The sequence below is a fragment of the Zosterops lateralis genome, assembly GCF_965231275.1.
Source record: "Zosterops lateralis genome assembly, chromosome: 10".
Lineage (NCBI taxonomy): Eukaryota > Metazoa > Chordata > Aves > Passeriformes > Zosteropidae > Zosterops > Zosterops lateralis.
In genome coordinates, this window is record NC_139770.1 from 19,649,037 (window position 1) to 19,672,846 (window position 23,810).

A 23,810-nucleotide genomic window follows, 5' to 3' on the forward strand; every position below is an offset into this window, starting at 1 on the left:
GATATTAAAACAAAGTCAGGTTATCAGCCTAAACACAAAGTGTTCTCTCAGATACCAACTAAACATCATGCAAAGCTACCCTGTAAGATAAGTCTTAGCATACTTATTTTCCATGGTCATGTGAATGGCAGGACATTTACCATTACCTTTACTGGGATTTTCCACACAAAAACAAGTAGAAAAAAAGGAAAATAAATCTAAAAAGAGAAACCTACAAGGTATCCCTGTGGACTTTGGGGTGAGGGGATAAATAAAACCTCTCATTGAGGGCAGTGCATTGGAGTGCATGGGGTGGGCACCGACTGGCAAAGGAGGCTCCATGGCCAAGTGTTTGTGTTAAGAGCAAACCAGCCACGGCTTGATCTCCCTTGCATAAACAGCACCAGTGTGAATGCACATGTTTCTCTACAGACAGCAGAGGAAAATTAAAGCTTTCTTGTTAGAAATTTCCAATATCAACTTACTGGTGTTTATTTGAACTCTAAAATTATCAAGTAGAAAAACCAACCAGTATTCCTCACCAGGGAAGAAATAAAGCAGCAGCTGTTGATCCACATCCTGTGTATTTGCTTGCTGTTTCTTGATGCAAACTGGTGCAAGTCGAGTTTGGGTGAGTTTTAGTACCAGAATTATCTCAATACTCAGCTTTGACAAAAGCAAGCAGAAAGTTTTCTCTCAGATATAATACAACCAGGTTTTATTTAAGTTCTCTCTTTTTTCCCCCCCCACACTGGCAAAAGTTCAGAGGGAGTTTAAAGTTTTGTAAACATTTTAACTACCCCTCTTCCCCCTTTTATGAATTTACAAAGCAAAGGAGACAGGGAGACCAGATTTGCAACAGTTCCAAGTCTCTCCATGCTATTGGATCCAAAAACTATATACAAGTCTGCAGCAGTCTCTGTATAGTTACTGTACATGTTTGGGGACGGGGGAAGAGAGAGGAGGAGGAGGGGAAGGTGACCCCAAAAAATGAATAAACCAAACAAAATAAAATCCAAAGCCAAACTGCTCTTGAGCAACTCAAACTGTTTTCTTTAGGCAGTGATGACAGAATAACAGACACCTTTATACAACTCCACCAAAACTGCAGCATATCTCCCTTCGCAGGTTACACCCCTCTGGGGACGGGAGATGGGACCAGGGGGTTCAAACTAAGTGCATTTGGCAGTTTTCCTTCTCTGTCGTTTGTGGTGTGTGTGTGGGGGTGGGTGGTTACGTGGAGCAGGGAAGGTGGTGTTAATCTTTCGGTGAGAGAGGAAGGTTATGACTCCATAAACACTCAGAGGTTATGGATCCCAGTGAAGGTGCGTGAAGTACTTTTAAGGTGTAGAAGATAAGCAGGGCCATCATTGCACAAAGCTTCGTCCTCCAGTGTCTCTCTCCGTGACGAAAGGGCATCTCTGCTCGATACCTAAGCACTGCTTCAAGTGACAACCAGCTGAGGCTGCTGGCACATCTCTGAAAGCCAGGGTCCACCCTCTCCAGAGACTACAGATCCACACTGTAAAGATCCCACTGTCTCTTAAACGAGACAAATTTGCAGGAAAAGAGCTCAAAATAAACTGGTCCTAACCCTCTGAAGGTAGCAATTAAGGGGTAAATTCAGCCTGAAAGAAGAGATGCCACCCCCCCCTTTTTCCAGAGCAGAAGTCCCCACTTGTCCAGGAAGGCTGGAGAATGCCGACGGGAACTCCACCAGCTTCAGCATCACCACCTAATGAAGACAGACTCGAGCTTTCCCTCCAAAAATTATGTGCTGAGAAGGGCTGGCAGGGGGTGTGCAACTTCAAACCAACCCAAGCTAAACTGTGCCCGCTACCGCCCCTCTCCTGTTGCCAGTTTCTAAGGGTAGCTTATGAATGCAACTCCTGGCCAGGAGAGCACCTCTTGCCCTGATGGAGCAGCCAAGTCAGTATCTGTGTGGCATTTTGGTTTTGACCAACATCTGTTAACCACAAACTCTCTCTCAATCTCTCTCTCCATATGACTGCACGTGTTGGATGTGGTAAGAGTAACCAGGAGAAGGAAGCAATGCTTTGCGGAATCCCAATTGATTTTTTTTTTCCAGGTATGTCAGCAGAATGAATCACAGCACAGTGAAAGCTTGCTGCCCAATTCAGCCTTGTTGAGAACAAAGCCTAACTCCCACCCTCCCGGGACTGGGAACAAAGTCCACTGGAGTGGGCTGACAGTAGGAACAATGCCTGTGCAGTCCTGGGCAGAAAGGGTTTGCCGGGGCCAGAGGAAGCAGCCTGAGATGATTGATCCTGTGATTCACTGCGAGGCAAAGAACGACACAAGGTGGAGAGTACGGTGTCCAAATGGAGAATCCATGGTTAACAGATGCAGGAAAAGCCAGTTGATTTGCACATGCTCAGTAGTCTTCCAAAGTCTCTATTTCTCCCATATTGAGCCGCTCTGATGAAGCATTCACTGAAAACCCTGTGAACCAAGAAGGACTGGTGTTAAAAATCTGGCTGTGGCAGAGTGTACTTGATACAAAACATCTGTTACATGCAGTACCACGTGTAAGAGAAAGTGAATCTAGGGGTAATTCAGTAAGGCTACAGATACAGTCACCCAAACTGATTTTTTCCTTAATAAGCTAATCAACTGTATATTTAGACAAGCATCACTTGGTCTTTAAAATCAGATCAGACGACTGTTTTCAAGTTCCATTTAAAAGAAGTCACTTGCAGAGCCAGTACAAGGCACATCTAAACATAGTGGCAATGTGGCTCTGCAACATCTCAAAAGGGAGCATGCTGAAGTCAACTGGTTCTTGAAAGTGGCTGTCAACACCACACTTGATCTGAGAGGGAGAAATGGGCATTCTGAGAACTGGGAATCCACACGTGGAATCACATTCCGATGCTTCAGGAGTTGAGAGCAATTTCACCCTTTACTTTAAAGTCTCAATGCATGTAACTATGTGATCTAGTAGCAATTATATGTATTTCCACTTTTTTTTTTTGCAAGCTTCCATCTCAGGAGTACAACATGAAATGTACAATGTACAAAGGTACCCAGGGCTATGCAGGTGGCTCAAGATGCACCCAAACTTCTACCCAACCTTTTAGCTATATGTGCTTGAGGACATGATGAACAGGAGAAAAGTGCAAGAAAGAGGAAACAACGAGGAAACAAATCCAAAAAAATCAAATGCAGCTTTACTATTGAAATCCCCTTTTTAAGTCTGTATGAACCCCATCTGGAGTATGGGAACAGGGAAAGTTTCCCTGTGTAAGACTATTAAACACAAAGTTGACACCTCAATGTCTTGAGAGTGCTACACTGGTTTGCTCTGTGCTAGACAACCAACTGCCTTTCACTTGGAGAGACAAGAAATGCTCTATTCAGTAGGTTTAGGGAAATTGTTCTGGCTCCCTCACGTGGCAGAGTGGCCTAAAAACATCTGAAATTACTTTGTAAAAGAGCGAGTGCACACGTTTTTAAAAGGCTTCATGGGCTACTTCCCTTACAGTTGGAACTTCTAAATTGTATTCAGTGATTTCTTCTTCACATTACATGAGTTGGTTTTTAATACATTCAAGTGAATACCCAGATCAGACTCAGTGGATGGGCACCTTGGGGTGACATAAGTCAGGATTCCACTGAAGTTCCATACACACCAGTGCAGAAATCACTGATTGAGTTAAGCATCGACTTTGGCGACACCAAAAATAGAAGACAAAAACCAAAGGCAAGGCTCTGCTAGAGCCTTAAAAAGCAGTGACTTCAGTTGGACAATAGCTGTCTGCTCTACAGCAACTGGGCTCAGCAGAAGCAGCACAACAAAGCCTGAGCCAGTGCAGCAGCCTGGTTTCCCCTCTGTCACACAGGGCACAAACACAGACACATTTACTCCACATGAACACAACAGTGACCTGTCACCCCACAGTGTCTATGCACTCACACAATGGCCTTGTACCTTAGAGGCTACTTCAAAGAAACTCTTCCATCAGTACTACAGGGGATGGTTAAAATCAGCCTCACAAAAATTAAGACACAGAACATAATAAATAAAGGACTACTAATGATGTCATCTTCTCCACAGTCTCCAACTGAAAATCTGCAACCACTTCAACCTTTGATATCTTTTCTCACTAGGGTAGTGGTTAGCTCCTGAAAAAAGGTGACAAGTCAAAGGCAGCCTTAGAAAGCTGATCCTCATAAAAGAAAGGAAAATATGCTTTTCTTCAAAGAACAAATCAGGAATAAAGCAATAAAATTGCCATAAGTCAACTCAAAAGAGGAAAGGGAACTTAACTGACATCCCTGAACTACTTAGAGGTTTCCAGGTAATAACCCAGATATCAAAGAGGCCATTCCATGAGGGAAAGTTTGACAAAAGTTTTCCATGAGACTGGTACAGAATTTTTCAAATCATTAAATAAATAATACTACTGAAAAGATTCTAAAGATATTGCAACTTTTCTACTCAAACTCAGTATTACCATTTACCTCCACATTCCCCAAAGCAAATCACCACTGCCAAATTAAACATTAATTTTAAAAATTGAAACGGACCTAACAAGCTGGGATCTGCTCGAACCATTTTCTGTTTCTTCTTTTTCTTCCCACTCTGCACAGCCTCAAAGTTGGACTGCTGGTTGTTGCTCTGATTGGTCTGAAAGACTGAATGTAGCGAACTGTGGTTCATCCCCCACACTGAATCCTAGAGAACAAATTAAGGACAAGATTATAGAGCACAGTGAAGTCCGGTTTATTTACACAGAAAATATTCAGAGAGCCCAAAGCACTTCCTATATCCATGTGGCAGCACTAGCTACTGATGTATCCACCTCATCTTCCCACAGCATTTCCCAGATCACCATGCAAAAACACTCTTGGATCTACAGTTGCCCTCAACTGTTAAGTTACAAGGGAAACTTGATGCTGTGGTGAAAACTGGAAAGCTGCTTTGTCTGCATTTGCCAGGATGTTGATGAATCCAGCATTGGTGCTGACTGTCCAGCCTCACCCAGTCCCCAGGCAGAGCAGAGCCACCTTTACCTGCTGTTGCTGCTGTTGCCGCTGCTGACTGGCTTTCTGTTTGGCACGGCGCTCGAGGAACTGCTTGGCAAACTCCTTGGCCTCAGGAGTATCTCCAAGGTAGGCTCGGATGTAGTCATGGACCTCATAGGGAGACTCCACTTCCTTCAGGAAGGAAACAAACGTGGGAACTGCAAGAAGAAGGGAGACCATGAGCGGGTGCATGTTGATAGCAAACACACACATGCAAATAAACATCAATGTCAAATTTCTGTGTCAAATATTTGCTGGTCTAGTAGTTTGCCCTTCCCAGTTCCCCACAATAAAGACCTATCATGTAATGCAGGATATAACTGGATCCTTATCTATCTGCCTGATAATGCTTCCATGACTACCAGAAATCCTCAGGAGGGCTCTGGCTGACAGACTTCACAACTTTTTCAAATCCCACCAACTTGCTATAGTTAGGACAATGAAAACCTTAAAAGAGGATGCAACCAGTTCTTCTGGCCATTATTTAATGATGTCCTTTTGCTGAGTGCATTGGAAACATTGGTTTGATGTCATTACAGTCCCTCAGAACTACTCTGTCAGGAAACAGAACAGATATTGTTCCCCCCATTCCTTTCCATCTCTTACCATCTAAGTTGTTGGCTGTGTTGAGTGCATGAAGCATCTGTTCACACCACTGAGTGAATCCATCCTGGGCTTTATTAACCCCCTGGAACAATTTCAACAGCTTCTCCTCTTCTTCTACCTTCTTGTTTTGTCTACTTGTAATACCTACAGATTTACTGAGATAAAGAAAATGCATATAATTAGATTATCAGTTACCAGGCTTACCCACAGTACAGTATACAGTACAGTGTTGTAAGACTATTTTACAAGATGCAAACACGTTTTAAGAACAAAATAATTTTCTAAGCAAGTAACAAAATGAACTGTGAATGATCACCTATTAGTTATTTTTGTTGTCAAAAGACATCCTGAATGACACAGAAAAAAAAAACAGGAAAACACATGAAGATGTTCTAACTGCCAAGTGATCATGCCAGGAGTGGCAGTCTTTCTTTGCAAAAGCTCCTTCCCCAGATTCCTACCTGAGGCTGGCATTGCTTTTATTTTTATTGGTTGAGTTACGAGGTCCCACTTCCTTCACTGCATCATCCCAGAAACCCATGTTTGAGTTTTTGGTATCGGCATTACTCCAGATGCTACTGACAAGGTCAGATGCCCACTGGTTGCTGGGATTAGTGTTTAGAGAGCCCCACACTGAATTCCCAATGCTGGTGTGCAGGTTTGAGTGCTGCTGAGACATAACAAAGAGATGCTGGTTATTGGCACAGACCCAGAAGAAAAGACACGAACAGATAGAGGGAACAGGCATGGCTGCCTTCCTCCATGTACTGACCAGATAAACGTACCGTGGTATTTCTGACTCTGTTTGGCTGCTGGTGCTGCTGTTGCTGCTGTTTCTGCATCTGCCTTGCCTCTTCCTGCTGTATCTCCAGCAGGGACTTGGTGGTGCCTGTTGGTTTGGTGACATTACCCCAGCCTGACAATTTTTGCTGCTGTTGCTGCTGCTGTTGCTGGAGGGCCTTCATTAGTTCGCGCTGCTGACGCCTTTGCTGTTGCATGCAAGACAAAAGTGCTTGTATATACTTTCAGATGATCATTACTACTCAAAAGTCTGACTTGGAAACTGGTTTTAAACTGAATTCACTTTCTTCTGGAGAAGTTTGGCTGACCTATTATTGTTCTGGGCCACTACAGTTCCTCCAAAAAGGGAAACGTTAAGTAACCAGTAAATACAAATTGTTTATTAGTCTGGGACAGACTAAATTTATCAAATCATGACTGCAGTCAGCTTTTTGGAAGAAGACCTTCTCTCCTACCATCTCTTGTTCCCCTCCAACCTGCCCTCCCTTTAGCTGCCCTGGTCTTGTGAATATCTTCAAACATCTAGAATACAGATGTGAAATAACTGTATACTGTTTTGTGAACATATTACACTCTCAGGGTTAAAAGGGTGCAGTTTTCCCTTTCAGATTCCTGTACTAAAAAACGATAAAAATTTTCACACAAGTGCTTACTGAACCTATGCCTGAAGGACAGGATTTGAGTTATGCTATTTCAAAAAAAACATTCCTCACCCTCACCATTCCTTCTAATAACTGAAGTGACAGCTAAGCAGTCCCACAGCTGAGTCCCCTCTAACAAGTTGCACTCCACTGCTGTCAGTGTTTACCTCTTCTCGGAGCTGCCGTTCTCTTTCTTCTTCTATCTTTTGGATTTCAGCCAATGACAGCGTGGTCTGGGATTGACAAGCTCCTGAATTTGATTGCTGACCCCACGTTGAAGATGAAGGGAGCTGGGCCAAAACAGACATCAGGAATTACAAAACATTTCAGAGAATACTGCTGGAGTATAATCAGGAAAGAAATGGTATAAATTTGAAAGTTTAACAAAACCCTAGAAAGTAAAAAATGGTATAATAATAAAGTAGAAAAAGGAAGAAAATACAAATTATATAATCTTTGAACTGCCCTATGATGCATCAATCTTTGACACAGTGTTTAAATAATAATGTAACACATCATTACTTGAAAAAAAGCAATTCATTTATATTTCAAAGACTTTACAGCAATTCCAAGCTTGAGAAAACTTGCACATTTTGGCAAAAAAATCTTCTATACTCATGTGTGATGTGTTCCCAGTGTGCTTCTACTGACAGAACATTTTCTGGTTTTAATTTGTAGCTTCTCTTCCTCTTTCTTTTCGCATCAACTCTTCATCCTCTTCCCTCTCCACCTCATCTGTCATAGACACCTCCTCTATCCCTGCTCTGCCCAAGCTATTACAGACCACCCTGAATGCAGCTGTGGCTTTACTTCCCACGCTGAGCTGAAAGGAAGCTCAACTGCAGGAACAGGTTACCTTCATTTGTGCAAGTTGCTGCTGTTGCTGCTGCTGCTGCAGCCGCCGTAAAGCCTCCTGCTGCTGCTGCCTCTGCCTCATGATCTCCTTCTGGCGCTGGAGTTCCAGCTCCTTGCGCTTCCGCTCCTCCTCCTCCAGCCGCTGCCGGGCCGCCTCCTCCTCCATGCGCAGCCGGCTCTCCTCCAGCCGCCGCTGAGCTTCCTCCTCCTCACGCGCCCATTTGGCAGCCTCCTCTTCCTTCCCAGGACACAGAAAGGAATACTTCTCAGTAATAAAGTCATATAGTCAACATTCCCTAAAAATACGTGTTTCCCATTGCTCCTCCAAGGAATTTGGAAGAGAATGACACCTCCCTAATTCACACCAGCTAATTCCTTACTACTTTCCTTCTAGAAGATACACACCTTTCAGTCTGAGCTTCTGCCTACTTATACTACTTACAGTACTGCCACACTTTCAGTAGAATAGAACTTGGCAAAAAATAACAGGAAAGAAGGAACAGGTAACAAAGATGGAGATGTTTACTGCTGTTACTCAACACTTGAGTTCCACAGAAGACACTTCTGCTAACATATGACAGAAATGGTGATGGGCATCTTACAAGGGATGACACTGAAAAGGCATTTTTAAATACTAACTGGGAATTCTGAAATGGACCTGGAAGTTAACGTGAAGCCTATCGCATTTCAAGATTAGTTTGATCAAGGGACTGTGAGTATCAATTAGGGGACTGGAAGCTCAAGTTCCCTGATAAGGACTTCTAATGCTGACCCCAAGGAGAAAAAAATCCTGTTAATAAGAAAGAAAAGGGAAGAAAAGAAGTTGAAACTCTCATAGGGGATATAGACTTGGCATTGCACAGAAAGACTGCCAAAATTGATCATCTCAGATGACACTGATGATAAAGTAAAGGCTCAGAGTGTGCTAATTCCAAACTTATTCTGATACTGTACTCTACCTCAGAGTATAGGAGTATAAATACTGTGCTGCAAAGCCATTCTTAAGGCTAAATGTAGAGGGAGAACACTCACTCCCACCAAATTTCTCTACCTAAGAGTGTATTCGATGCTGATTGTTTTGGCTAAAGACAGGATAGAGGTAAACAACCCTTTTTACACTCAACCTGATACTGTCTGCAAGCTCAGCTTTCTTTGACCAAAACTGATAGTCTCTCAAACACTGGTGAAAGTTTCAAAGCCTGTTTGTTGTGGAAGCCTTCATAATTAAACAGAAGAGGTCACTTTTGCCATTTTTCACCTGTTTACGAATTAACTCCTCTCGCTGACGCCTTTCCTCCTCCTCTCTTCTTCTCTCCTCCAATCTCCTAAGTGCTTCCTCCTGTTGTTGCCTCTCCTCTTCCTCCCGCTGCCTCCTTAGTGCAATTTCCTGCTCTCGTTGTCGCCTCAGGGCCTCCTCCTGGAATTGGGAACAAAATGTCAATCTATAAATACCATTTTATCAACAAACCACATCAGAACACAGATCATAGCATTGTCTGGCCAAATGAGTAGCCTCAAGAAAAGCTCCCTAGCTCCAAACTAAGCTCTACCAAAACATTGCATTAAGCATTACAAACTCACATGCTAACAAGTATTTCAGATGCAATGTGCACCTCCTACATAAATTGTTTTAATGAAAAACTGAAGACATAATTGCCCGTCTTCGGTTACAAGAAGAATGGTGTTGAGAATGACAACAGAAGGTGAGACTCCTCTTTTCACTATGCAGCACGAGCAGTTGGGCATTAGATCTATAAACATTTCAGTGTGTGGGTATCATTAATTCCTTTTGTGGGGGGCAGTCACCTGTAAGTTGGATGCTTTTCCTACTTACAGGAGTTTCTGAATACTGACTGTTCAAGAGCACTACAAAACTCAAACCACATATCCAGACACCAGAAAGAAGCTGACGCAGCCCAGTGCACTCAAGAACAGTCACTTTTGAAGTCTCAAGAGTTTTGACTGGGCTTTCCCTATACTATTTAAATATTATGGTTAACAAGATCTCTTAAGGGCTTTGATTTTGTGTTATCCCTAATAATCTCGAATTATTTAAATAGCTTCCAATAAATAACATTCTGTTTTCCAAGTACTAAAATTATTTACTCAAAAATTAGCAAACATTAGCACACTTTCCTATCAACATGAACAGACAATTTTCCATTCTGCTACTTGGGTTTTTTTGAGGAATAGAGGACAAGCAGCTTCCTGTATATTGTTAAATGGGATCCCACCTGGGGACCATTTCCACCTGTTCTGACTTTCCCTTGCATAAAAAAGCCTGAGTTTTTGCAGCCTTTTCTCTGATGTCCAGCAACTGAGTTAAGGCTACCCTACTTTCCACCCCTTCTGTTGTCTGACTTACCCTACTAGCTCAACCTGAAGAGCTTAATTTTTGTACCAGAACCTTTTCAAGCTTTTATAATTTTGTATTTTCCTTTAAAAATGACCACTACTTCAATCACGCCCCTACAAGTTTTTTGTAAGCAATACATTATTCATAGGATGATCGGGGATTAATTGTGCAGCATATGGATGTAAACTCTGAGAAAAATCAAGGAAGTTAATTGTGAAAACTACGACCCTTTTATTCAATCTGACTCCAAAGCTTCATATACACACAGCACAGATAAACTACACTACAGTTCCCTGAACAACTGCCCTGTTTTTTCTCTGACAATGAATTTCAGATGCCTGCAACAAAACTGTCAGTAGAAAGAACATCTTTTATAAGCAATTCCATGACACTGAACAGCTGCTGGCTGAAGGCCAACAATTCATTCATATTCCTGAATATCATTAAAGTGGTTTGGTGTTAGATGTAAGTGCAGTAAGTGGGTTTTTCCACTAGCTGGACATAGAACAATACCCTGAGATTCATTTTCTCATTAATCAAATCAGCTTCAAACGCAACACACACCACCTGAACCATTTTCGAAATTTGGGCCTTTAACTGTGTTAACTGGACACAAGCAGTCCAATCACAGTAATCAAGTGTCCCCAGTACAAGTGCTGAAAAATTTCTGCTTGCTGTATCTTTTATTGAAAAGGCTGCTGAGTAGGCTGGAGGTGCCAGTCTTTTTTGTTTGCCTGGAGACCACAGAGCAGGATCTCGGCTCAGGAGTCCTCAGTGCCAGCCAGGCTGGGGGCTCTCCCTGACACAGCACGGAGCACCTGGGAGAGATGAGCAAAGTCACCAAGTCCTCCTGTGGGACAGCACTTCAGTAACATCTCTGCCCTACTCACCCTTGGGAAATGAGGCTAGAATTGCCTTTAAAAAAGCTGTATGGATCTCCTCCTTGCTCAGGCATGCCAGGAGAAACATTGCTGACTGACATCAGCAAATTACTTCCCTCTCCTACAGAACTAAAGATGAATGGTGTTTTGCTGACATGAGAAAAAAATTCTGTAAGATACAAAAATGTGGGAAACAGCCTTTTTTCTGACTCTTCACAGCTATAAAAATGTTGTCTTAATATTTACTTCTGTATCTTGTTATTTGAGGTTTTTGTTTGAGCATGTGACCAAAACCATTCAAAGCTCTCCAGCTTTCTGCCACTGACTGGTATGGGAAACAATCAATCAATCCTTTGGCTCTTAGTGTTCCCATGTTCATAGATTTCTGCTCCAAGACATTCCCAGTGTTCTTTGGCATCTTTCTTAGCAATTGTTTTCAAACATATACATCTTGCTGTACAGCCAGCTTATTTCACATCTTTTAAAGTATTTGTAATATTACAAAAAAAAAACCTTAAGCAGCAATCCCCAGTTCAATAGACTCTGGATTTTTAAATAAAATAGAGAATTTTTTACAGTTGGTGACATCTGCAATTCTGCTTGTCTATGTCACTAGGGCTCACAAATCTTAACACTCCCCTTTTTGAAAGCAGTATTTTAAAGGGAGAACTAAAGACATAATTCAGAGAAAACAATTATTAGCTGCTTATTAAACCTCAAATTTTGTTCCTGAAAGCAATCAATTATTATAAAATAGAAGATACCAGACCAGAGACAAAAACAAAATACAAGAGCTACACAAGCTGGGCATTACTGTTTGCGATTCCACAGTGAAAAGTAATTGATGAAAACTGTGAACAGAACTGAATTCAACATTTGGTATGACATTTCATCCTACAGAATTGAATTTCTATTAGTTATTTTTTTTTTTATTTAGAATTCACCATCAACAGCATATTTACTAACCTTATATACTAGTCTTTTATGCAGTATTACATCAAAAGCCTTCCTGAAGTCCAGGCAGATTAAGTCTACTGCTTCACCCCTCTCAGCTCTCACTGTCATCTCCTCAAAAGAAGTTAATCAAATTTGTTAAGCATCATCTCCTCTGCATAAATCCATGCTAATAAATCAGTTCATCCCTGATTCTACAATGCCTTTTAGTACAGAAGTCAGATTCAAATATTGACCAAAAAGTTTCTTTTTTTAATACAGAATACAATGTTATTTTCTCTTTCCAGAGCAGTGCTTAAACTCTTTGTTACCTTTTCAAGACATTACTGCTCAGAATTAAGCATTGTGGCAATTATTGCATTGGTAATGAACTAAGATACTTGCTGTTACTGCTTTTCAACCCCGCTCTGCTTCCTTGGTGTAAATAGTTATTTCCCATGGCATCTCAGAACAGAAGAGTCAGACTGTTTACTGTACAAATCCAAAGTGGACAAAAAAACTTTGGAATTTAACAGACATTGTTATACACAGAGGCAAAACTGTTAAGAGTTAAAAGAAACAATCCAAGTCTACTTGAAGCCAGCACAGATGACACAAATAGTTACCAGCTGAAAAATGCATTCTTGCTATTGAACCAGATCCAAAGCAATCTATCTCAAAAGTTAAACTTTTGAGTATATTATTGCTTCAATGTTAGTTTGACCTCAAGTGGAGGATGCTTTTCTGTACAGCATAATGACTTCCTGCATATAAAGTAGATACACTAAAGCAAGGAGCCATTTATTTGCAACTTGATTCCAAAAGACACCATGAAATTATCTACATATCATACTGTACAAATTAAAATAGACCTTCTGTGACAAACCCCAAACCCTGAGTGAACAGAGATCTACAATGGACTTCCAAACAAAACTAGAGATTCTAGAGGCTTCCTCAGAAGTGTCTGATCCTCAAAGCAGGAACATGCTTTACAACTGCCTACCTAAGCTCATAAGAAATACTATAAAAGACAGAATTGCTTAGTACTTTTGCCTGTTATTCATGTGGTACTTTTCAGGACATCTATGACTAACTCCTTAGTGAATAAGCTCAGCCTTGTGCTTGCCTTTATCCTTCACATGCAGAGTGAAAACTTTAACTTTCACTGTCTTTCCCTCTTGCAGCACTTTTGCAAAAACTACATTTTCTCCCATATAGAATTCAGAAGCAAATGCTAAAAACGCCAAACTAATAATGTCTCTATTTTGTATTCTTGGACAATTAAGAACATACTAAAATTCCTACATTCATTCTCCTACTGCAACAGTGACCACATAATTTTTTTTAGGAAATATGCTTCATCAAGCTACATCCCTTCCTTTCCCAAGTATCAACTAAAGTAAAAAAGCTGACAGACTATTACCCACATAATTTACTTTAAAAAATAATTTATTAAGTTAAAAAAAAAAAAAAAAAAAAAAAAAAAAAAATCACAAACCCGGGGAAAAATAATCTGAATGTCACATCACTTTTTGTCCACTATAGCCCTCTGCCTCTTATTCATTTGAAACAGCTGCTCAAGCTCCATCTACTCCAGAACATATCCTTGACTGCATAAATGGGAAATAAAAATCAAAACATGCAGTAGCTGGGCAACTAACTGAAGTCTAACATTGACATTAAAAAGTTGAGAGGGAATATTCCACATGGAATAAAGGCCCTATGCTCACAGACAGGAATCTATCTTAAAGTGAAGCATCAAAGCCCATTTCTCAGATTGCAGTTTGGGCTCTTAAAAAAATCAAGAGCGAAAGAGTCATAATTTAATATACTCACATGAAAAATATTAAAACTCTCTTCATACCACACCTACCAAAGATTACTTAGACCCCACAGGATTCTTAAAGTGAGTTTTATAAAATATTAAAATTAATTAGAGATTAACTACATTGGGGAAACTCACTTGCTTCCTGCGGGCCAGTTCTTCTTCTTCCCGTCGTTTCCTCTCATCTTCCTGCTGCCTCCTAAGTAGCTCTTCTTGTTGCCTCCGAAGCTCCTCCTGCCTTTTCCTCTCCTCTTCCTCTCGTTTGGCCCTCATTTCCACTTCTCTCCTCTCTTGCTCTAGCTACAATTCACATAAAACTATACTCAGATGCAGGTAACGTATTCCTACACCATTTCTTAGGGCAACTCTGCTGATATTATAGTAACAGCTTAACAGATGAAGCCTCTGACAGATGCTCTCCCTTAATTGCAATTTTACCTATCAGCTGCTGCCTACTGAGGTCAGATTCCTGAAATAGTCTAGAAAAATTTTGGACAATTTCTGTTTGTAACAAACACTGGTTCTCTAGTCAGTCTTTCTACATCAGCTCCTCAAAATATCCTCTGAGTTTGGAAGCGAGTAGTGAGTTGCTTTGCAATCATCATAAAATAGTAATTTTCAGGAAATGTACAAAGTCATACAGGTTCAAATTCACAAAAACAATTTAATACTAGAGTACATGTAGAATAACCCTGGCAAATAAGACTCTTATGATTCCCCAAACCGGTTCTGGTGAAAATCACAAGGATTAAGAGTACAACTACCTGGTCTGAACTCAGGGTTTGGCTTGACAGCTCATGAGGATGTCAGTTTAAAAGAGAGGTGGCAACACAAATGTAGAACACAACCACTATTTCAGAGGTCAGTAGTACCTCCACAGCAGTGGTTTCCAAACAGCTTTCCACAAGGATTTCATAACTTGTTTTTATAACCCCTATTCTCTTTATGGTGTTTTACATGAAAATCTAGTGAAAATCATGCATTGAAGAGCCTAGTCTTCCATTGGCTCAAGAACCACAATTACATTGCAGAAGAGCAATCCCAACTTCTTACAGTACAAAACAGTTTCTGACCTTTGCAGCCTTGGCCTTCTCGAGCTGCTGAAGTTGTTCTAGAGCTGGTCCCTGAGCTGCAGTATCAATGGGTAGATCCCAGACACTGCTTCCTTCCCAGACTAGACAGTGAAGAAAACAAACATTGACAAGCAAAAATAAGCACATGAACAAAACATAACTGAAAGGGAAGAATCTTGTGTATGCTGTTACAATGATTTAGGAAATAAAATCATGTTAACACTTTTGCCTTAGTCAGTAGAGGGCCACCTTATCTTCCTAGAGAACAAGGCTTGTCCATGACTGAAGGAAGGCTGGGTTTCCTATGAAATTCCACAGAAGAACCAGCTATTCCAGCTCCTCCCATCAGAGCAGAATGCCCTTAAACAGAACAATCCCTTCAGATCTAGACTTTCCACAGCCATTGGAAAAATTACCATATTCCTCATCGCTCTCAAATGGAACTTCTATCTACTTCAAGGCAAAGTAGGCTGGCCCAGTTAAGCATCATGATGCAGAAATAATTTCCCTTTGTGTCAAAAAGGGAGGGATCATCTCTCAGATGCTGATCCTTAATGCACAGACTTTTCCCAAGAGACCTGTCCCAGGCTAAGCGCCTTACCTGTAGGCTGTGAAGCTGACTGAAGTTCCCATATTGAGCCAGTGTCCGGCACTGACACAGACCTTGTAACAGGTGGCATCATGTTCTGTTCAGATATTCTGTAATACCAACAGGAAGAGTCAACACGCCACTTCCAGGGAGAGGAGTGCTCTGAACACGCATGAGATTCAGTAACTTGTAACATACTGCTTTCCTTCCACACCTCTATTTAAAACAAAAATATGACGTGGACAACAGAAGTTGCTTGCAGAGTTCTTGCTGATCTCACCCCTGCTGCTAAGTCAAGGGCTAGGCTACAGTTTTGCATTTGTTGCTTAGAGGCCAGTTTGAGGAACAAGCACCCAGTACTGCAGAACTGGCAAAGCTCCCCAGTGACCAGCACAACAGATCTGTCATACAGGTAGTCCTCATTTCCATAAAGCTCTGAGGCCAAGGTTACATATATAAAGAAATACTCCATATCCTCAAACTGTTTCCTTTTATTCTGAAACATATTCTTATTACCATCTTTAACATACACAACCCTAAAATATTAGCAAACTTAACTAGGACAGACAGTTGACAAGATGTAATTATTGTTATATACAAACTAAAGTACAGGAAGAACAGATTTCAGTTAAAAGTCTGGGCTAGCTCACCTCATCTTCAGGGCCTGGAACTGCTGAAGGAGAATAGCGAGCTGCTGCTGCTGCTGGGATGAGAGGGCTGCCTTCTGCTGCTGAGCCAGCATCTGTGCATACTGTTGTCTTCAAAAGAGAAGCACACAAATGGTATTTGTTCACTTATGCCCAAGTTGCAGACAGATTCATGCTCTGGGACTAATGCCCACCGATCTATGGAATGTACATGGTAAATACAACAGGAAACCACAGAACAGGAGCTTGGCAAGAATCAAAATACAAGAATACAGCCAGTTGGCTCACAGGAGCAGAAACAGACTTCTCTTCACCCTAAGCTATGTCACCTGGCTATTACTGCCCATGTTTCTCTTGTAAGTTGTGCAATATTAGTTCCTTTTTTTGTCTAAGTTCCATAACATTAGCTCAAATTAATCTGGCTTTGATCATTGCCCACCTACAATCAGTCTCTTCCCCAGTATGTCAAGGCATTGGCTAGTACAGGAGCAGGCTCTTGCCTCATTCAATCATAAGCTGGCAATCAGTATTGAAAAACTATAATCATGACGCAAGCTTTCAGGATCCCCTGAAAAAGCAGTCTGACTGCATTCTTTCCTTCAAGCTGCTGCAAAAAAAGCTGTCAGGAATTGGCCATAACTGAACAACTGAAAGCTTTGGCAAAATGGATGACAAATGGCTTTGCCCAGCAGGACCTTCCATTGATCTTCAAAGAGCTGAGCAAGCAGATCAAAGGTAAGCTCCGCCTTCTCCATCTCCAGTTCCAAAGATGTGAAGCCTTCTCCTGACATCCAAACATCTGAAGGTCATTACTAGACACCTGGGATTCAGTTTGACCATAACAGCTAGGTATAAAAGCAAGTCTCACCAAACTAGCTGTGTGTGACACTGGGAAGGACTCTGAAAAGTGAGCCAGGGGCAGACGCACTGCCCTAACCCTGTAGACTATCAACATCTCCAGTGTTAATGGAAGCAGCTACTGCTGCTGGAGATGAAGCACTCCCAACCCCACTGCCCAAGGAAACAACGACAAGCAGCTGAACTCAGATGACTAAAAATGCAGACCAGAACACAGCCACTGGAAGATCTCTGGGACAGGAAGTCTTACTGTATCAAAAGATGCTGATACTGCAGGTGCTGCATTTGGATCAGAGCCAACTCTTGCTGTCTAGTCAGTCGCTCTTGGTCCAGCTCACCCTATGTTTAGGGAGAAAACATTCTTTTTCAGTAACATATATACTAAGAGCAGTAGATTGTAAATGAAGCAATGTAGAAATTATATTTTGACCATAAAAAAAAATGAAAATAGAAAAAATACCTAGACCAAGATCAAGATTTACAAAGCCTGTAAAATACACAGCACCCTGACATACGACAGGACCCACCCTCCCAGCCACACCAAGCATTTTTAAAATATAAGTCTTTTCTACTCTTGCAAAAGTAATCTAACACTAAGTTCAACTTCGGTGCTTGGAACATCTGCAATTCCAAGACAGAGTAGGTGACACCTAAATAATTCAATTCCCAGTTGTTAGAGGACTATTTGAATACTGTAACTGTCACATAATTACCAAATGTGGAAGCGGTGCTGGGCCTGGAGTGAAGGGAACCCTGCCCCACATTTTCATGATGTCTCCAAGTGGCTGGAAAGTCTCATCACAGGCTCTCTTCACCAACAGTGACATTGTGAAGTATCCAGCCTGGAACCACTCTGCCATCTCCTGATTACTGAACGGACCTGAAATCACATCAACCAACACACGTTGTGGGGAAGGGGAAGCAAGGCCAGGTTCAGCATGCTGGGAACAAGGAGCTGGCTAAGGTCACACAGTGCCCAGCACCTGGTGCTCCTCTCTGCCTCACCCACTCATGGGGACAGTTCTCATCCAAGGCTGAAATGTCCATGCACATCTCCACAGGGGCTACAGCACTGCCCTACAGGCTCAGCAAAAGTGCATGATTTGCTTTCACCTTGCCTCGCCTTGCAAGCTCTGGGGTGAAAGCCAAGCTGCCACAAGTGGTGTGGGGCTTGGCCCAGCTCATCCTCCAGCAGCACTCATTGCTTCAGGCTCACAGCAGCTGCAGCTTCCACTCTGGAGCTCAGCAGCACCTGCTGGCTGACAGCACTCAAACCAAAAGTGCTGCGTTCCCAACTGCACTGCACAGATAATTAAACAATCTTAGCCTGCTTCAACTCTTGTCTTCAAACCAGAGGAACTCTCATGTTCTACACAAGTTCTGCTTCTGGAACTTGATAAACGGATCCACCTCTAGTGAACAACTACATTTTTTAAGACAATGAGGATCCAGTTTCTTTCCTTTATAAAAGTCTACACTTTTCCTTCTCATCCTCTTTTTTCTGAGAAAGATTTCAGTCATTCCTTTCAAAGGAGGGCTCCTATACCAATTTTACATATTCAAATACATACAAAACCAGTATAAAAGTAATATTTAACCAAGTAAGAACAACATAAATACATTTCACAAAACAGCTTCTGAAAAGCAGGAACATTCAGTAACCCTTGCCTTCTCTGTAGGGAGTATGTCTAGAAGGCAATTCCTCCTAGAGAATATGAAACCACAAGAGTTTTATATGAATAGAGAATATGAAACTACGACCAAGAAAAAGAAAACTATGTGGAAGTGTTCACTTCTTGATGTCACATTGAATTACTTAATCTAACAACAAAAATATTTAGATTGTCACCCAGCAATAAATGCCAAGCAGTGACTGACATAAACTGAACAAACAAAAGCACTTTATGGTTAACATTCTTTAAACTTAAAGGGATGAGAAGTAAACCCTAAAGATGTGCAATACCTGCAGACAAGAGATTGAAAGAGATCCCACAAACAACACGCCACCAGTCCTATCTGGAATTCGCAGTTGAGAAGTAATTCACACTACACAGTGTGAAGTACAGCAAGGAAGGAATTCACTGTTTAACTGCACTTTTGGGAAGGAGATAAGCAGTTGCTAAAACAGAGCCCTGGGACCTCCAAAAGAAAAGTACCTTCTGAAAGCAAAGATGCAAGTATCTATATGGAAGGCCTGCTTCAAATTTCATTGAAAAAAATTTCTTAAGCAAAAATTGAAAGCAGGGAGCAGTTCCTATCTATTATAGGAACTAACAATGCACTGGCTGCAAGTCCAATTTAAATTGAGATTCTGCACAAGCACCGGCTAGTGGAAACTTGATTACTCTTTGCCCTCAATTCTAAACAAACCACCCTCCCTGACTATTCCATGTCTTCAGGCTGAGTGTAGAAAACTGATTTCAAGGTTTCTTGCAGATTCTTTACAACAAGCTACTTAAGTGGTCACATTCCTCATTTGTTTCCACGGTTATCTCAAAATCTGAGTAACTACTGGCATGTGAAACAGGTTTTAGTCTAACCTTATTTACAGAAACATGAAATGATGGCAAACCTCAGCCATGATAAAGCACAGTTCTGGACGTTTGGCCTGCTGAGCTCATGGGGGCAGTGATGGGTTGAAAATATTTTCAAAACCTAATTCTACACTGGTAAATTTCCTGTGCTGCTTTTGTAAAAAGAAGCATCAGCATCTGTTGGTGGCAATTCTGTGAAGAGCTCTTTAGTAATTCTGTGAAACAAAAGAGGAAGTGTAAATGGCACAGACCTACCCTGAATTTCTCCTTGTGGATCTTTGTAGTACCACTTCTGCATGGCTTCATGGAATAGGGGCATAGAAGAACCCTTTGCTCTGTGCTCTTGGATTTTTGCTGCTAGTCTTTCATCATCAAGGGCACTGTCCTGCAGATATGCCACCATTTTTTCTGCTTGCTGCAAGAGACATCAAAATCAGCACGAAATATAAGAATTAGACTGGGGCTAGAGATTTGAAAGTGAGTTTACCAAACACAACCACTTTGGGCTACCCAGTGTTACAGAATGTATCAAAAATGACGGGCAGTCCCAGGACAGGAATGACTGCTACACAAACCTGGAGTTCTGTCTACCACACTTATCAGGCAGAGTCCTGTACAAGCACAGTTCACCTGCTTATGAAAAGCTTTAAAGCAACTCTCATGCAGTACCACAATGAAAAATAAAACAGGCATGGGAGCATGAGCACAAAGAAGGCTCTACATCTCAGCAGTCACTATAGTTTCATCAACACAGTGCTGTGATTCATTTACAGGATTTTTGGTTGGGTTTTTGTCTGATGTCTTGACAGTGGTCATAAGCATTATAGTCTCTAGCTCTTTAATAAAGGGTATAGCACCCTGACCCAGAAAAATACAAAAGCTTGAATTATTTGCCAAAAAAAAAAAAAAAAAAAATCGAAAAACCAACCCAACAAAAACAGAGAGAAGCAGCTTTCAGTACACATTGTAAAGTTTCAGCTGCATTTCTGATTTTATGGGCTTCAAATGTTTTTTGCATTCCACATTCCTCCAGTCTCACAATTGTCAACAACAAAGGAATTAGAGGAATTTTACCTGCTCTAGGTGTTTGAGGCCCTCTTCATCATCTGGGTCAGTGGGAATGTTGCCCATGCCTGGAGCAGCTGTGACAGGTGTTTGAACTGGCCGCAGAGCAGGATTTGAGTTGGAAACAGGAGGAGGAAGATGAGCAGAAGCAGCTGTGTCTGCAGAAATCTGTGGCAAAGGTTGAGCAAGAGAAGCCAAATCTAAAGAAAAATCTTAAAGTTAGTTCATTTTTTTAGCATAAATGACAATTACTTTTAAGAACTTAATGCAGAGACTATTCAATGGCTCAAATTTAGCACCAAAGCAAAAGTAGTTTCAGATCTTCCTGAATGTACTGCTTACAGCACAGGCACCCAGCCTAACTTCAAGGAACAAACAATTTAGTTCTATCAGTGCAGAACCTGGCACATTTGAGCATATCCCATCTCCTGGCCACACACATTTGTCCAGACTATTCTGCTGTAACACAGTGAGGCACATCCACAACTAGCTTGTTTTTCTCTGGACCACATTTCAGTGTGAAGTACCAGTGCACAGAAAGCATTTGAGATGGCATATCCAACAATTCTTTATTTATAGACCAGTCAGTGAATTCTGCATTTTCATCACCATAATGCAGTCCTTGCCTCTTTCAAGGGGCTAGAATTACTCCCAGTGAGTAATGGAAACTTACTAAATTTATCTGTCAGGTTTATTACCTTCCCCTCTGTTGGACATTTTGGCTGACAGTGTATTCTCCACTCGATTCTCTTTATCTTCTGTTTTTTCTGTTCTTTCTGGCACAGACTCTTCCTTCCTTTCAAAAAGGTTTGTCTGCAACGGGTCTGGAGGTTGAGATTTTGGAGGGGTGTCTGACCTGGCAGCAGGAGATGATGCCTGAGCTGCTTCTTCCACTGCTTCTGTAAGAGCGCATAGTTCTAAGTAACCATTTGAATTAACAGAAATTCTGCAATGACTGTTGCAGAAGTCCCTCTTACCTGCCACTACTCTTTCTGTTTTCTCCCCCTCTTTCTTGGTCTTTTCATGATCTTTGGCTTCTTCATTGTGGCTCCCTTCAGAATCAGACCTTTCCTCCCCTTCCTCCACAGGCCGGAAGTCCATCTCCTGTTCCTCTGGTATTGGCTCCTTCTGCACTTTCTGCAAAGTCAACGCAATCATCCATGATCCACCTGACATCACAGAACATTCGCGCCAAGCGACCCCAGGGCCCAAATCAGCTTTTTACCTTTAAGGAGAGAAACGCTCCAGAGGAGTCAAACGTGCCCATCTCTTCCTCTGCATCCTCCAAGCACCACTCAGGGAGACTGTCCCTGTCATCGTCCATGCTGCCGCTGCCGCAGCGCACGCGGCGATAGCCCCGCTCGTCGTCTCGGTCCCGGAAATCAAACTCGAATCTCCGCCGTCGCTCCATGTGCTCCCGCCAGCCTGCGGAATGAGGGCCGTCTAAGGCGGGGAAAGGAGCTTTACCACACGGTCCTGGGGCAGTGCTCACGCACCAGGGGGAGGGAGGGACACTGACAGCAATTCAGAAAGACCCTACACGGTACAGCCCACCTATCGACAGGCAACTTCAAGGATAAGGCAAAGAAAAGGAGCATCTCGTCAATAAGCAGAAGACTTTCAAATATTGTCTACTGTGTATCCTCAAATTATAACTGTGGAATAAGCATTATAAACTACACAGGCTAAAAAAGTTCGGCTACAAAATCTAAAACGGGCACCAAAATAAGATCAGCAACACAACTAGTTGCCAATTGAATTTACCAGCCATCATTGATTTAAGTCTTTTTTGGCACCTTTACATGTGTAAGATCATGTATTTTCCTTCAGAGACTCTGCAGAAGTTGCATCCTGAACAAAACACCCATGTTTTTGCCTCTTGCCCTCAGATATGCTCTTGTGCATACATGAAAAATGGAGTGACAACTATTCAAATACCTTTGAAAGGACTGGTCAGTCTCTTGAATGTTTTTTTTTAGCCATGGGATACCAAAACTTGGAAAGATAAGAAGTGGGAGAACTTTCTCAATTCATGTATGAACTTCATATTCAGAAAACACCTTCATTCAGCCAAGCTTCAAATCCTCTGAGTGGAATAATGCTATTTAAGGGGTAAAGAACTGGCTGCTAGGGAAAACAAACTGGGAGTGAAAGGACTGTAGACAGCTTTCCATGCAATACAAGCCATCTTTATCACAAAGGTGCAAAGAAAAAAATGAAGGCACCTTAGTGCTTTTCATGGTGGTTGTTCTTTACTGAATAAAAAAAAGTAAATTTTTTTTCTTGTTCCAAGAATGTGCACACCAGAATGAGTGCAGCCTCACAGTATCAAATGTCTACAAAATAAATAAATAAATAAATAACAGTAAAGGGGAGAAATGTGGTCCTGTTTCATGATTGATGAATGTTTCCACACTAACCTTAATACCCTATTCATATTAGCCATGCAAAAATCCACCTTTGCCTCACAAATACAGGAAATGTGAAAGAAACTCCTTCGAGAAACATTATGAACTTCAATCTTAAATTTTACTAAGGAAACACAAATGTTAGATTTTAACAAGGCCTTCACTACTCCATATGCACTTCTTTGCAAATAATTCCACTGGATAACTTAACCTATGCTCCTAGTTATGCCCCATAAAGAAAGTACTATTAAACCATCAAATCAATGTTCTGAGGCAACTTTTTCAATGTTATTAAGGAAAGGTGAGAGGTTGTTGACAACCAGATAGCATTTCTGCTTGAGTCCCTGGACAGACAGCTCCTCATTATGAGCAGCAATGTCCATGTCAGGGCTCCCAGCAGGGGGACAAACAGACCTACAGCCTCAACCTGGCAATGCCATAATGTATGGATTGACAGCTCTGCCTGTTTGCTACCCTAGCACTCAAAAAGGGCTGAGCATCTCTTCTTCAGCTCTCTTTTGTGTGGAATAGGAAAACTGAGTATTAAGAATTGCCTACACAGCAATAAATGGGCCATCTAGAGACCCTGCATTGAGAGGAGCCTCTGCTTTTTCCCAGTTCACATGCCATACCAGGAGTGCAGCTCTTCATAGTGAGACCTAGAAATGTGGATTTTGAATGTGAATTCTAAGCACTTTGTTAAGCCCAGG

The 23,810-nt window shown here is 41.6% G+C and overlaps 1 protein-coding gene across 7 annotated transcripts in view; it reads right to left on the reverse strand.

Moving 5' to 3' along the window:
- Positions 1-536: 536 nt before the first annotated feature.
- GIGYF2 (GRB10 interacting GYF protein 2) overlaps positions 537-23,810 on the reverse strand; it is a 75,341-nt gene continuing 52,067 nt past the window's right edge. For 3 of the 7 annotated variants that reach the window (XM_083868699.1, XM_083868700.1, XM_083868704.1), the window contains 20 exons: positions 21,918-22,135; positions 21,670-21,829; positions 21,391-21,591; positions 20,702-20,892; positions 19,883-20,042; positions 17,807-17,973; positions 17,344-17,432; positions 16,239-16,346; positions 15,601-15,698; positions 15,000-15,100; positions 14,065-14,226; positions 9,190-9,348; positions 7,933-8,169; positions 7,244-7,366; positions 6,420-6,623; positions 6,096-6,304; positions 5,635-5,789; positions 5,017-5,186; positions 4,531-4,678; positions 538-2,442 (listed from right to left, as the gene is read on the reverse strand). In XM_083868699.1, coding sequence (XP_083724825.1) covers positions 2,375-2,442; positions 4,531-4,678; positions 5,017-5,186; positions 5,635-5,789; positions 6,096-6,304; positions 6,420-6,623; positions 7,244-7,366; positions 7,933-8,169; positions 9,190-9,348; positions 14,065-14,226; positions 15,000-15,100; positions 15,601-15,698; positions 16,239-16,346; positions 17,344-17,432; positions 17,807-17,973; positions 19,883-20,042; positions 20,702-20,892; positions 21,391-21,591; positions 21,670-21,829; positions 21,918-22,135 — 3,128 coding nt within the window. In that variant the 3' untranslated portion in view covers positions 538-2,374. Of the gene's footprint in view, positions 2,443-4,530; positions 4,679-5,016; positions 5,187-5,634; positions 5,790-6,095; positions 6,305-6,419; positions 6,624-7,243; positions 7,367-7,932; positions 8,170-9,189; positions 9,349-14,064; positions 14,227-14,999; positions 15,101-15,600; positions 15,699-16,238; positions 16,347-17,343; positions 17,433-17,806; positions 17,974-19,882; positions 20,043-20,701; positions 20,893-21,390; positions 21,592-21,669; positions 21,830-21,917; positions 22,136-23,810 lie in introns of all 7 variants that reach the window. The other 4 variants (XM_083868702.1, XM_083868703.1, XM_083868701.1 and 1 more) reach the window with 4 other exon arrangements.